This window comes from Pollicipes pollicipes, unplaced genomic scaffold, assembly GCF_011947565.3.
Source record: "Pollicipes pollicipes isolate AB1234 unplaced genomic scaffold, Ppol_2.1 Scaffold_7261;HRSCAF=8764_pilon_pilon_pilon, whole genome shotgun sequence".
Classification (NCBI taxonomy): Eukaryota; Metazoa; Arthropoda; class Thecostraca; order Pollicipedomorpha; family Pollicipedidae; genus Pollicipes; species Pollicipes pollicipes.
In genome coordinates this window covers 429,362-444,458 of record NW_023597054.1, presented here as the reverse complement: position 1 = coordinate 444,458, position 15,097 = coordinate 429,362, and the positions used below count along the sequence as shown (strand labels likewise).

At 58.2% G+C, this 15,097-nt stretch overlaps 1 protein-coding gene across 1 annotated transcript in view; it reads left to right on the top strand.

The window, feature by feature from the left end:
- The window catches only part of LOC119112079 (tyrosine-protein phosphatase Lar-like), a 45,874-nt gene extending 38,051 nt beyond the window's left edge, over positions 1-7,823 (top strand). Inside the window, 13 exon segments of the mRNA XM_037236070.1 lie at positions 470-514; positions 516-605; positions 1,155-1,533; positions 2,057-2,223; positions 2,481-2,672; positions 3,179-3,348; positions 3,774-4,011; positions 4,367-4,567; positions 5,018-5,236; positions 5,467-5,642; positions 5,933-6,053; positions 6,382-6,528; positions 7,214-7,823. Of these exon segments, the coding sequence (XP_037091965.1) occupies positions 470-514; positions 516-605; positions 1,155-1,533; positions 2,057-2,223; positions 2,481-2,672; positions 3,179-3,348; positions 3,774-4,011; positions 4,367-4,567; positions 5,018-5,236; positions 5,467-5,642; positions 5,933-6,053; positions 6,382-6,528; positions 7,214-7,438 (2,370 nt within the window). The 3' untranslated portion in view covers positions 7,439-7,823.
- Positions 7,824-15,097: the final 7,274 nt, after the last annotated feature.

Here is a 15,097-nt window from a genome sequence, read left to right as displayed (position 1 = left end):
GGGGGCGGTCGGGTCCTCGGGCGGGGGCGGTCGGGTCCTCGGGCGGGGGCGGTCGGGTCCTCGGGCGGGGGCGGTCGGGTCCTCGGGCGGGGGCGGTCGGGTCCTCGGGCGGGGGCGTCGGGTCCTCGGGCGGGGGCGGTCGGGTCCTCGGGCGGGGGCGTCGGGTCATCGGGCGGGGGCGGTCGGGTCCTCGGGCGGGGGCGGTCGGGTCCTCGGCGGGGGCGGTCGGGTCCTCGGGCGGGGGCGGTCGGGTCCTCGGGGGGGGCGGTCGGGTCCTCGGGCGGGGGCGGTCGGGTCCTGGGGGGGGCGGTCGGGTCCTCGGGCGGGGGCGGTCGGGTCCTCGGCGGGGGCGGTCGGGTCCTCGGGCGGGGGCGGTCGGGTCCTCGGGCGGGGGCGGTCGGGTCCTCGCTCGGCGGCGGTCGGCCGCCGTGGTCGCCCTGTGGACCGTGACAAGCCGGACGGCCGCCAGGTGTTCTACGCCATGGCGCCCGGGACGGACCTAGACGCTGGTCGTTCAAGAAGGTGCCGATCACACGTCTGCTGAGCTGAAGAACCTGGACAAGCACGCCCAGTACGCCATCGCGGTGGCCGCGCGCAGCAAGTCGGTAAGCGACGGGTCGGGCGCGACTTAGAGGCGTCCGGGGCTGCTGGCCAGGTAGCTCGGCCGGCCACCGGCTCCGTGTCCGGTCAGGGATGTGCTGGTGGTCTATGTGGTGCCACTTCATTTTGTTTCGGTGTTAAGCACAGAACCCATAGTGTGTGGGGCGTGTTTTGCCAGGAAGGCATGCTGTCTTCGTCCCGTTGTACGAGACCGAGTATTGCATGCGCGTCAGAATGTCCGTGAGCAGCAGTCTCACAAATGTCTGATGTGGCCGTGTCGACACGATTGCTGTTGGACTGTATTGAAAATCACACCACTTTTGAAATAAAACGCCTGGGCTGGTCCTCGAACCTGACCCTCTCCCTGGACATGACCCGCTCCCTAGACCTGACTAGCGACTCAGACCTGACCCGGTCCTTGGACCTCACTCGTCTTGGACCTGGCCCGCGGCGTCTGCCCCCAGGGTCTGGGCCGTCTCTCGGACCTGACCCACGGTGTCTGCCCCCAGGGTCTGGGCCGTCTCTCGGACCTGATCCGCGGTGTCTGCCCCCAGGGTCTGGGCCGTCTCTCGGACCTGATCCGCGTGCGCGTGAATCCAATCGACGTGCCGCTGAACCTGCACGCGCTCAACGTGCGCGCGCACGGCATGTCGCTGACGTGGCGCCGGCCGGCGCACCTTGACCCGCGCAACTACCGCATCCGCTACGACGCTGTCAAGGAGTTCCTCGATGCCGAGGGCGTAACACAGTCGCGTCGCATCGAGCCGCGCTCGCTGATCCTGGACGCCAAGCGGTGCGAAAAGAGGAGCGTCTGCCGCAAGCAGATCGAGGACCTGGAGCCGTTCACCACGTACACGGTGAACGTGACGGCCGTGCCCGACGACAACGGCTACCGCGCGCCGGCCAAGATCCGCGTCACAACTCAGATGGCCGGTAGGTCAGGCGCCAGCAGCGGCGGCGGCGGCGACGCTGCGCGTCTGACTGAGTGGGAGGAGTGAGGGGGCTCTGCGCGGCAGACGGACGACGGGAGGTGTTCTAGAGCGCGAGAATCGGCCCCAGGTGACAGATCGTCCGGGGCGGAGGCGCTTGTACGTTATGGCCCTCATTGTGAGATGGGAAGCCTAGTCAGCTGCTTTCACGAGCCTTTTCTGACTGTGTTGTGGCGCTGGCGTGATCGGGAGGCTTGTTCATGTCACTGTCGTTGGCGATAGACGACCAACAACCGCTCAATCGTGCTCGTTTGTCACGTGGAGCCGGTACGTCGCTAGGTCAGCCCGATGGTCAGAGGGACGTGACCTGCACATGTGACCGCCGTTCGGTGACCGGCCTCCCTGCACAGCCAGACGACTGTATCACTGTCAGCGTGGACTGTGTCTGACGCGCACGCCTTCCGCTGTCCTTGCCGTGATTGGTCTGTTGTGCGGCCGGCCTGAGTGCCGTCTGCGCGTCTCTGCAGCGCCGCAGCCGATGGCGAAGCCCGACCCGCTGGGCGTGCGCAACCAGAATGTGATGGTGATCCTGCCGCGTGCCTCGGAAGAGTACGGCCCCATCTCGCACTACCTTGTCGTGGTGGTGCCTGAACACGACGTCAGGGACCATCCGGATTCGCACAGCACAAAGAAGGTGAGCGGCGGCGGCGCGGCGGGCGCTGCCTCGCTGCAGCGCCCGCCGCGCAGAGCTCACAGCCGGCAGCGCGGCTCGAGCAGGCCCAGCTCGCGGCTGAAGGGTCGAGCCGGGCCGACGTCCGCCCTCGCGCTGCTCTCGCCAGCAGCCGCAGGCCGAGCGCAGGCGGCCGACCGGAAGCGCGCATGTGGCAGGCGCCGCGCGGTCGGCACCCTGCCGTCGACGCCGGTCGGTCACTCGGCCTCTCCCGCCGCCAGATGGTGGAGGCGAAGCGCTCCGAGCTGATGCCCAACTACCGGCCGTACATCACCGCCATGTTCCACCAGCGCAGCATCCCGTACACCTTCGCGCTCGGGGACGGTCGCAAGTACGACGGCTTCGTCAAGCCGCTGGAGAAGGGCAAGAAGTACCGCATCTTCGTGCGTGCCGTCGTGGACATGCCGGCGGAGGTCAGTGGGGGGGGGGGGGGGGGGGAGGTGCGGCTCGTGTGGCTGAGGCAGCTGAAGCAGGCGGCGGCGGGTGCCACTCCTCATTGGCGACTACGGTGCCGTGACCAAGACACTGTCCGGCTCGGATACGTCTCTTGGCTTTGGCCGGAAGAGGTAACCGACGGTTTGTTGCGTGGTCTTGAGTGCCGGTTTTACACGGCTGTTGAGCCGCCATATGCTGTGGTGCCGTCTGTGTCAGGTCTGTGGGGGACTGTGCAGCTGAGTTCCGTCTGTCGGCCTCTGTAGCGGCCGGGCATCTCATCCTGCCCACTGTGCTGCTGTCAATCTGACGTGACTTCCTCCGGCTTTCGGTAGCCGTCCGCGTCCAGTCCGTACTCAGAACTGCCCTGTCCACACTCCACGTGACCTGACCGGAGCCGTCACCTCGTGCAGGACCTGTTCACATCCAGTCCGTACTGCCCTGTCCACACTCCATGTGACCTGACCGGAGCCGTCACCTCGTGCAGGACCTGTTCACGTCCAGTCCGTACTCAGAATTGCTCAGTCTGGACATGAAGCGGCCGCGGGCGGGCGCGTCGTACTCCTCGTCCAGCCTGGTCTGGGTGGTGGGTCCGACGGCCGTCGGTCTGTTGCTGCTCATCATCCTGGTGCCGTACATCGTCATCGCCGCCAGGAGGTGAGTGGGCCGAGCGTCGCCGCTCCGCTGCCGCGCGTGATTCGGTGGGACGGGAAGCCGGACGCCCCGGAGCCCAAGGGGGCGCGGCGTGGCGACTGCAGGCTGGGGCGCAGGCGGGGTCGTGATGAGCGGCTTGAGTTGGTGGCACGGCCTGCTGCCAGCGGTACTGGCGATCTGCGACTAGATATATATCACACCAACCTGAAGCAGGGGCAACGGAAGTAGCCTTGACCATTCAATGACCTACGTTTTGTATTGGTCTCTGGTCGTGCTTCCCGGTATGACCAGAGCACAGCAGTTGTGCTCAGCCTTGGCTTAGGTCTGCCCTGGTTGTCTGGTTAACATGATCGTGACCTGTCCATTGGTGAGCTCTCTGGCGTTCTCTTCACCGGACCAGATCTGTCTGACGTCCCCTTCCGCGCCAGGTGTGGCAGGCGGCGCCAGTTGCAGAGGTCGCCAGAGCCAGCCACCGTGATGAAGCCGCCGATGTGCGACATGGCGGCGCCGGCCAGACACTCGCAGACCGACCCGGCCGAGGTCCGGCGCCAGAACCTCCAGACGCCCGGCATGATACCGCACCCACCCGTACACGTTAGCCAGCTGGCCGACCACGTGGAAGCGCTCAAGGCCAACGACAACAGCAAGTTCTCGCAGGAGTACGAGGTGCACCCCCGGGGGACTCGGGGTTGCACGGCTTGCACGGCTCGTACGGCGAGGGAGTTGGGGCGGGTGGACGCGTTGGGGTGAGATGAGCGGCTCATGTCGGTATGGGGGTCATGCCGTGGCGAACGTGACCGATCTGTGACACGCCGCCTCCCGCCGCGTGGGCGAACGTCACCGACCTGTGACACGCCGCCTCCCTCCGCGTGGGCGAACTTCACTGATTTGTGACACGCCGCCTCCCTCCGCGTGGCCAAACGTCACCGACCTGTGACACGCCGCCTCCCGCCGCGTGGGCGAACGTCGCATTCTGTCCGGAGTCCCACTGACCGCGCCGCTCCCATCGCTCTGTCGGCAGTCGATCGAGCCGGGTCAGCAGTTCACCTGGTTCAACTCCAACCTGGACAAGAATCAGCCCAAGAACCGATATGCTAACATATTAGCGTACGACCACTCGCGCGTGGTGCTGCAGTCGGAGGAGGGGCTGGCGGGCAGCGACTACATCAACGCCAACTTCTGCGACGGCTACCTCAAGCACAATGCCTACATCGCCACCCAGGTGCGTCTCGGCCGCCGGAGGGGAGGGGACATCGGCTTCAGCGAGGTCGTATGGCATCATTTCACTGCTCTGGGCGTTCTGTTCATGATGGGAACTGTACATGTGCTGTATGGAACTGTAGGGAACATGATGGGACCCATGATGGGAACTGTAGTGAGCGTTGAGTCATTCAAACGCATTTGTGTCGTCCCTTGTGAGGCTTGTATGTACTGTCGCCGTCAGCCGCTGCTGGGCTGGGGTCTGGGTGCTTTCGAGACCACCGGTGGCTGAGGGGTGCTTTGTCTGAACCCGCCGTACCTGAACCCGGTCGTGTCGACACCCCACCGTGTCTGACCCCTCTGTGTTTGAACCCCGCCGTGTTTGACCCCCACCGTATCTGAATACCGCCGTGTTTGACCTGGTTGTGTATGAACCCCGCGGTGTTTGACCGCACCACGGCCGGTGCCGCAGGGCCCGCTGCCCGAAACGTTCTCCGACTTCTGGCGCATGGTGTGGGAGCAGCGCAGCTTCACTATCGTCATGATGACGCGCCTGGAGGAGCAGGCGCGCATCGAGTGCGATCAGTACTGGCCCACCAAGGGCACGAAGTCGTACTGGCCCATCCACGTGACGCTCACAGACAGTCAGGAGCTGGCCAGCTACGTGGTCCGCACCTTTCAGCTGCAACGGGTACGTGCCGTCCCGCGTGAGCCCGCGTGTGACTGGCGCCGCGTGAGCCCGCGTATGACTGGCGCCGCATGAGCCCGCGTGTAACTGGCGCCGCGTGAGCCCGCGTGTGACTGACGCCGCGTGAGCCCGCGTGTGACTGACGCCGCGTGAGCCCGCGCATGACTGGCGCCGCGTGAGCCCGCGTATAAATGGCTCCGTGTGAGCCCGCGTGTAACTGGCGTGATCGGCAGGCCGATTCGCTGGAGCGGCGCGAGGTGCGCCAGTTCCAGTTCACGGCATGGCCTGACCACGGCGTGCCCGACCACCCGACGCCGTTCCTGCTGTTCCTGCACCACGTCAAGGCGCTGAACCCGGCCGACGCCGGGCCGATGGTGACGCACTGCTCGGCTGGTGTGGGCCGCACCGGGTCAGTGGGCGACCCGCTGAGCCGCCGGCAGCCCCGCGACAGCACCGAGCCGGCCACGGTGGGCCTCATCGCTCCGGCAGAGGCTCGGGTCGCGTTGCGGGCCGTGTTGCTTGTAGGGCTGCCCTTATGTTAGCCGTGACATCTTATTCACAAGTCGTTGGCGGGGATTGGCGGCGCTCGCAAGTCTGGGGTTCAGCGACGCGCCGCCGCCGCTTGTCGGGCGACAGATGTGCGGCGACGCGCGCGTCCACGCAGGAGTCACGGCGCTGACGGCCGCCTCCGGACGGCAGGTGCTTCATCGCCATCGACAGCATGCTGGAGCGCATCCGCTCCGAGGCCACGGTTGACGTCTACGGTCACGTGACTTGCCTGCGAGCCCAGCGCAACTACATGGTGCAGACCGAGGACCAGGTGCGCGCCGGCTGAGGACACGGCCGCGCTCCGTCTCAGAGCGCGGCGCTCTGAGACGGACACTGCGGGTGTGGCAGAACTCCTAGGTTAACGCGGAACTCTTCGTCTGGAATGTGTTGGCCGTGTTCCGATGTGGTGGTGGGTCATGCCAGCGGTTGGCTGCCCAGTGAAAGTTCCGTTCGAACTGCGTCACCAGCATCTTCCCCGGCTGGTCTGCTCGCCAACCCAGGTCTGTCCTGATGCTGATGCTGGTGCAGGCTGTCACGTGCTGTGCTGGGCGCCGGCTCGGCCGGCCCCCCGCTGACGTCAGCCACGGCCCTGCCGCCAGTACATTTTCATCCACGACGCGCTGCTGGAGTCGCTGGTGGCCGGCAACACGGAGGTACCGGCACGCAACCTGCAGGCCTTCACATCGCAGCTGCTTCCGCCGACCGGACCCGGCGACAACATCACCGGCATGGAGCTCGAGTTCCAGGTGCGTGCGGCGCGCGCCGAGCGGCGGCGGCTCCGTCTCCGGCCGGCCGGGCCGTCCTGGCTCCGGTCAGGCATGGTACCGGCTCCAAACTTGCTTTCATACGTCACGCGCAGTGAGCGCCCCGTGCCTTGCGTCCGTATATTTCTGAGCGTATCTTTGACACTGGTTCCGGTGCTGATCACACCTGGTTCCCTAAAGCCGTGTTTATCACGTCATCGCGATAGCGCGAGTATAATTATATATGGATGCACCAATGGGTCTATAGCAGAATGACCCGATACACCTGAGCCGGGCAAAACAGTGAACATAAAACGCGCTGACTGCGGCGGTAGAACAGAGAGGCAACAGACGTATGCTCTGACTTCTTGCACCTGAAGCTAAACCGTAATCAGCACGCTGGAGCCGTGGATACCGGTCCCTCGGTGCGTCCGCAGAACGGACCGGGCCTCGGCGGCTGAGAGGAGTTCTGACTATCCGTCGGTGAGTCACATGCGTGGACTTCATTGTCACTTGTTGCCCGTCGTGTGGTTCCGTAACGGGTGCAACGGCGCGCCCCGCCCCGCAGGATCAGCACTGGACTGGTCCCGCCCCGCAGGATCAGCACTGGACTAGTCCCGCTCCGCAGGATCAGCACTGGACTGGTCCCGCTTCGCAGGATCAGCACTGGACTGGTCCCGCCCTGCAGGATCAGCATGTACCGACGGCGTTCGCGTACCGAGCGGCGCTCGAGTGCCTCAACACGCTCGACCACGTAGTGCTCGAGCGTGAGCCGCAGCGGCGATTGAGCGAGCGAGCCTGCCGGCCGGGCGCCTGCGACGGTGCCGACATATCAGGGCGGCGCGGCCGACTGCAGCAGCACCGCCGCCAAGGCCCACATTTCCCCTGCCCGCGACCGCCATACGTGACGTGATACGGCGGGCGGCCGGGCTCAGCCATGCGCACAAGGTGCTGTACACAAGGCCGCTGTACATACGCCCGTTGGCATAACGAGAGGTAACGTGCCGCGCCGCGGTGCGGTGCGCCAAACATGTGTAAGATGTTGTGGCGGCGTGCCCGTCGCACATATCAGTGACGCCCGCCTGATGCATGTTCGCTAGCCGCGTCCCGGGCTCCGCTGCCGAGTCGACAGCCGGAGCACGGTCCTGATCTTTCTTCTGCGTTTTAGATTATCTGTACGCTGCATTTTGTCGGCGAGACGGTTCGAAGGGATTTTATTTGCACATGGTGTTCGTCTCCTCGTGACGTGTCGGCGGCTGGCGTCACGGCGACGGTGGCGGCGCCGCCAGGCCCTGCGTGCCGGGGGCCGCTCGTGCGGCCCGTGTGGTCGGGCGCCGCGCGTCCGGCTGCGAGCGGACGCCCGCGCCAGCGCCGGCGCCGGCCGCCCTGCCCCCGCTCCCCGGCCCGTCGGCCGCCCACACCCGATCAGTTTTGTAATAGCATGTTTCTACACAGACATACATTGTATTTTTGAAGAAGGCGTCGTCTTCTGAGAACGCGTTGCTTGGAATTCAGGAATGTATTTCTGACTGATTGGCGTGATCCAGCGGGCAGTGCAAGACACACTGCAACAACTCGAACGGAGCGGCACGAGTTTGCTGGCGGTGTTTCTCTCACTTGATTTATTTGAACGTCATCACTTAGCGACATCGCTCAACGGACACGGTCTTAAGCGGCGACGCCACACACCGAGTGTCGATCTAAAAACCGAATAGTGCCGAAAACAACGCGAGCACATGTCTGCACCACAAGCCATGCCACCGGTCGCTCCAGCATTGTGTGTGTCGGTGACACGTGCCGAGGCCTGCGCCTTGTCGGTGACACATGCCGAGGCCTGCGCCTTGTCGGGACAGGAGGGATCACGCGGAACGAGCGCGATCTAGCGCGACCGGCCTGCCATGAACGGCACGGGCAGCGCTTGGTGCCGTCATCTGGCGATGTGTTCGGACGGTACCTGACCGTGGTCGGACTTCGCGGCTCACGAACACATCACGACCGGGCCGGCCGCACCCAGCCCTCCGTCCATCCGTCCGCTGGCGGGGGCTCGGACGGAGCCAGTAGGCAACCAACAGGGCCGAAGTCTGACGCCGGCGAGCCGGCCTGCTTCGCTGGCGTGCGCACCGGGCATCCGGGCATATTACTCGCTGTTGAGCATGCTACGTTCTATGTTTGCCAGCAACCACCCCTTTCCTGGCAATTTGCAAGTTTTCCTGAAATAACTGAATGAATTAAATAGACAACGCAGTTGTTCCATCGTACATACGTAAGCGTACATTCACGACGGACAACAGCTCATAGCAACGTAAAAACTATCACATCCTTAACAGCAGGTGATGAACTCTACTTGGGCAGTGAGCGACTGAAGAAGACTGTATGCGACCTCGACAGTGTGTGACTGAAGAAAGCTATATGCGACCTATTGCCAAACAATGCGTTAACAATATGTTACCTGGCAGACAGACACCAACGTGGTTGGACAGCGGCACGAGACACGAAGCCAACAGTGAGAGGCGACCCTGCGGCACGAGACACGAAGCCGACAGTGAGAAGCGACCCTGCGGCACGAGGCACGAAGCCGACAGTGAGAGGCGACTCTGTGGCACGAGACACGAAGCCGACAGCGAGAGGCGACCCTGCGGCACGAGACACGAAGCCGACAGTGAGAGGCGACTCTGCGACACGAGACATGAAGCCGACAGTGAGAGGCGACTCTGCGGCACGGGACACGAAGCCGACAGTGAGGGGCGACCCTGCCGCCAGTCGACTCGGCGCGAGTGGCAGGAGTGAGTGCACTGTTGTCGAGAGCGCACCGGGTCAGCGGCGCAGCAGGCGAGTGGCGGCGCCTCTCCAGCAGCCTCAGTGGCCACTGACGCCGTTCGATACGCCACTGGCAACGCCGTTGGAGGCGGCCGCCGCCTGGTCGGTGGTAGCCGCCGTCCCGGCGTCGCAGTCGTCCTGGCAGCCGCGCGGGTTCATGGTCCGCCAGCGCCACATGTCCCGACCTGCGGGGAACCCGGCCGGCCAGGCCCGCCGCCGGCAGCCGACGGCGGGCCTGTTGGCATTCAGTTGGCATTGTGTCCACCCTAAGCATGAGGCCGACAGGAATACGAGACGCATTCACTTATCTATCCATACGTGCTACCCACAGTAGCATTAACGACGCGCCGGTCTCGTCGTGCTGGACATTGCATTCTATGGCATATGCCAAATGAACATGACAGTTTAACTCATGACATGTTTCAATGAGCTCAAGTTCCAACAAGTAATAAGAGCATAAGATCGCAAAGCGTTCTGAGTAAGTTAGGGTTCCTACGCTTGTGACATTGATGCTTGGAATGGGCACAGCTACCTTGTCGAATACTGCGTTGGCTTTCTCGGCATCGAGCATATCGCATTGTTAGGTGAGCTTGCCAGTGATCTCTTCCACCCGCTTCAAAGCTGGAACCTTCCCCGCACCCGTGTGCCTGTACGACGAGTCAACGGGAGGCATATGAGGGGGCACTCTCAACACAGACAGAGGGGCTCCTGCAGCGGTGCGTCTGTACGACCTGATGGGGGGAGGGAGGGCTCTCAGGACAGGTAGAGGAGGGTCTCTCCTGCAGTGGTGCGTATGCACGCCTAGACAGGGCATCAGTCGTCCTCGGTACAGAGAAAACGCGATGATCCCAATCACTGGCGAGTCCATCAGGGAGGAGGGGAGGCAGATCAACATTTGCATGTCGATAGGGGCCGAGCAGGATTAGTAAGGTTGTCAGGTATTAAGGTCGCACCCAGCGCTGAACAATTTTGCTTGGGCACGCTCACAACTTCAATACAATATTTTCTGGTGCGCAAAAAGGGTGCAAAAATAGTGGAATACAATGTGCGGCACTGTGTGAGCTTCCAGACACAGAGGCAGAGCTTTACAACGCACTTGAACGTGAAATGCTGGCCAAATTCACACCCTCAGCAGTGTCGGCCGTTACAATGCACACTTTACCAGCATGAGGTGATATTTCGGGTCGTGAGTACTTCCTGATCCATTCTTGAATGCGGATAAAGCAAATCCCTTCGCATACCGCTCTTCTCGACAGCTGCACCAAGACAACATCGCATGTGTGCCATTGTGGACGCGTTGGCTGCAGAGGACGGCACAAATACAGACACGGGCGGAACAAGGACCGGTAAAAACGGCTACAAAGCCTGCTATGTCTACGATAATCCACTCGTATGCAAGAATCGGCCGTGCAATACAATATCTTGGTACATTCGGTGCAAACCAACGTCGGCTGTCACCGGCATCAACGAAATGTGGCTGAGATTCCAGCAAATATCAAAATGTACAGGTACACAACTGAAAGCAATCAACGTAAGCTTCTACTTCGACGAAAGTCGCTGGTAAGAGAGCTGGCTAAAACTGGTATAAACAAATGAACATATATATGCATATGTATATATATATATATATATATATATATATATATATATATATATATATATATATATATATATATATGTGTGTGTGTGTGTGTGTGTGTGTGTGTGTGTGTGTGTGCGTATACATATCAGCATTATGGGGCCTTTCCGTTGGGGCGGGGCCTGATTCCGTTTTTTGCTTGACGTTGAGAGGTTTCCTGGTTCGACGAGAGCGGGCTGATGTTGCCGTTACAATTAATTTTAACTATAATGCTGTTGCCGCTACAACTTATCCACGCAATGACAAGCGGCCTCAAGAGTTGCGCCTGTAAATATCTCACTGTTGGACCTTTGTGCAAGGCACCATTCACAATCTCAGGCTGACACTGCAAATGATGGGCCCCGCAGCTCAGCCGCTGCGTGAATCCATATTACACTGAGCACCAATGATGACCTGACTGCGTGGGAGCAGGGAGCGCGCACTGACCCGGAACGCAAACAGCGCCACTGCAGGTACCGTCCGGCGGCAAACAACGGTACAAGGTGTGCTAGGCCGAGGCAACAAACGAGGCCACAAACGACTCTTTCGCTCTTGACCCCGGATATATCGACTGCACGCACTGCTCCTGACAGCCTTGGAACTGGACCGCGGTGCGCGACCCAAAAACATCAGTTTATAATCTACCGTTAGGTTACTACGAAGTGAAACGTCCACAGCCATTAAGGCGAGCTAACTAAAGGTACCGCTTGCGAAGTATGAACCGGCTGCTCGCTCGTGCAAAAAATAATATTCGTGTTAGTAATCGCCGTCCACAATGTTTTTCCAAAGGTTCAATTGATGATTTAGATATGTGTGCATATATGTGTGCATGAATAATATCAATGCATATATATATATATATATATATATATATATATATATATATATATATATATATATGTGTGTGTGTGTGTGTGTGTGTGTGTGTGTGTGTGTGTGTGTGCGTGTGTGTGTGTGTACTGCCTTAGTGATCCAGATCATATCGCACACGACATGTGCCGCAACCGAAGGCAGTCTCGGCAATCGGTCGGTCCACAATGTTGACGGGCCGGGCGGCGAAAGTGATGCCGTTTCCACGCTTCACCCGACAGTGTCGTGACAGTGACGACGACAATGACGACAGTGTCGTCACGGAAGACTGAGAGGGAGAGTGCGTGCACGTGGCCGACGGCCGCATTACAGAGAGTAGTGTTTCACGTAGCTTGCAGGGTCCGGCGTAATGCTCCGCTGGGCGGGAAGGCGCTGTGCCATTGCCCGACGTCTGCAGCCACAGCGTGACGTCACCGCACAGCTCGGGTCCGTATCATATTGTCCAAGGTACAGAATGTCCAAAGGTACAGAATGTCCAAGGTACAGAATATCCAAAGTACAGAATGTACAAGGTACACAACGTTCAAGATGAGAAATAACTTCCAAAATGGCGCAGAGTGGAAGGGACCCGTTTCATATTGCCCAATGCATAGTGTCCAAGGTACAGAATGTCCAAAGTACAGAATGCCCAATGTACGTATTGTCCAAGGTACAGAATGTCCAAAGACCAAAGCTTCCAAACTAGTTCCTACAGCGGCCGCCAGGGTATGAATGATCGCCCCTATTGGCAGGCAGCGTTGCCCCGCCCGGCGCCGGCCGCGCGCATACATTCGACACCATTACGAAGACCACGTGCGTGAGGCTGGCTGGCCGGATTGCTAGCTTAGTAACAGATCCATGTCCGCTCCACGACGCAATGGGGCCGGCTGGAGGTGTCGCGCCGAGCATTGGTCGCTGATTGTAAAAGCTGAGTCCGGTAAGGTTTGCCTCCGTTCTAGGCTGCTAAAAAGCATTGAAAGCAGGCGGAATATGAAACGGAATTATAGCCGCGCTATGCCCGAAAATATAATTGTCGAAATCGGCACCATCAGTGGGCAATTCTGGATGCCGATCTTGACTGCTCAATTGTCAGTGTAATGCAGACATCATAAGTTCGGGTTAAAAAGTTCAAACAAGTTCAAATAGCAAATAAGCTCGATTTAATCGTTTCTGGCATCATACACTAGCATTGCGGTTACTATGGGAGGAGTTTTCAACAATAGCAAGCTTACATCAAAAGTGTTTCATGGTCAGTAGTGAATATCGTTGAATAAGGGTGAATGCTCTTCAATATGCTATTAAAGAAACACCCCATATCCAGCGCGTGCGGAAAGCTGAATTTGAAGTAATAGATGACCAGTACCAAGAATTTGGTCAAGGTGTTCAAGACAATGACTAAAGCACCATTTCTAGATGGGCTTCACATGAAAAACGCTGTTCATGTGACGTCCCAAGATGATGCATGCTTACTTGCCTCGATTAAAGTTGACGATTGCGCGTAACAATCTAAATATATGCATACTTGTCTCCTGGCGTTAAAATGTCTTCTTTGCAACTAGCGTTTCTTGTGCACTGCTGCGTCTATCAAACCACGCACGCGATGCGTTTACGTAATTCGACATTAGGTATACTTAACGTGTTTACCTGTCATGTTTTCCTCGCAACGATGTGCGCACCTTCTGTATACGTGCACCACTGAGGTGTCCAATGAACCGGTCTGAAATCTTACGCTTCGATTATTCCACCTGAAGTGTCCCTGTACTTAGCTCCTGGAGATTTGATGCCTTATCCCATTTTTTCACCCTCATTTTCAATCCTTTGGCGCATACCTGAGGATCTTCTACCCCCAACGGAACACTAGGGTTTCCTGGAGCGGTCAACTAGAATGAAATTCGGATGAGGACTGCTGGTCATGCTACCCTAAGGTCATGAATATTGCGTGCGTGGGCCCCATATTTACTATTACATATATGCATCTAAAATGTGTATATATATATATATATATATATATATATATATATATATATATATATATGCACATTTATGCGGAACATAAATAATTTATGTATTGCAACCCATGTTATGCTGCGCAAGCCTTTAGAAAACGAGGGCTAAAAAGAGCAAAAAAGGCTAAAAGCTATCACTACTTTGGCTAAAAAGTTAGGGATGTAATGTACATATTCTTTTTATCTCAAAATTTGATGGCAGAATTTGTTTCGAGAGGACCTCAAACTCTAGGGAGCACCACAACGTTGTGTGCTCCCCCCTCCTTCACGACATACTGGACCCGCCATTGTTTGCAGTCATTTCGCTGTGCAGTGGTAGCGCGGTATATCCCTGTTCTCACATTACGTCATCTATGAAGACGTGCTCCACATATGAAGAATGCGTTTATTTCACCTTGTTACGGCTTCTTTTTGAACGTGATGAGGCATTACATCGAGGAGGTGCAATACAGGCGGCACTGGACACCCGTTTTTACGGGTATGTATTGTGGAAATCGAGAAGCACTTCCAGTTAATTTATTTCAAACACATTATGCTCACACGTCTGAAGGCCAGAAGAAACGCGCAACGCTCTTAACATTTGAGATTTCATGGCTGCTTGTCGTTTAGTCATGGGCGTGCCGACGCAAAGTGTAGTATAATCGGGGCACCACGGGCTTGAAGCGTATTGCTACGGTTTAGGTCCCATCTAGCAGTACTACAAATAAGGTGTCGAGGAAGCAATAAACTCTGTTGAGCGCTCTGTACCGATATGACAGACATGTTGGGATGGCGTCTCTAATTTTAGCAAAGAGATCTAACCAGTCAGTCACCTAGGCTCCGATGTAACAAATTTTGTCAATATATCTGATGCACAACCTTGGTTCAAGCCTCATTTCGAAAGAGAGATGAAAGAAAACAAATGCTAGAGCTAGGGGAGGTGCACGGCAGTTGCATGCAGCTATACGTTCAAGTCGTGCACTGAGGTTGCGAAGAACACAAGGCTATTGTCAAATCTGTGAGATGGTTCTTGGAAACAGTCAGGAAACACTCAGTTAGTGCGACACTGAAGAATCATATGCTATTAAGTTTTCATCGATTATGCTCACTATACCGACCCTATTCATTCTGTAAACGAAGTATTCCTACAAGTTGTTGCATTCTTTGTGACGTTTAGTGTTTTCGCGTGTAGTGATAGTATCTAAACTATCATCCTGCTAGACTTTATCATCTATGCTATGTCTGGATTCCTCTTTTCTTCCAGTTATATGACAAATAAGACCATGATCGCACATGCGACACG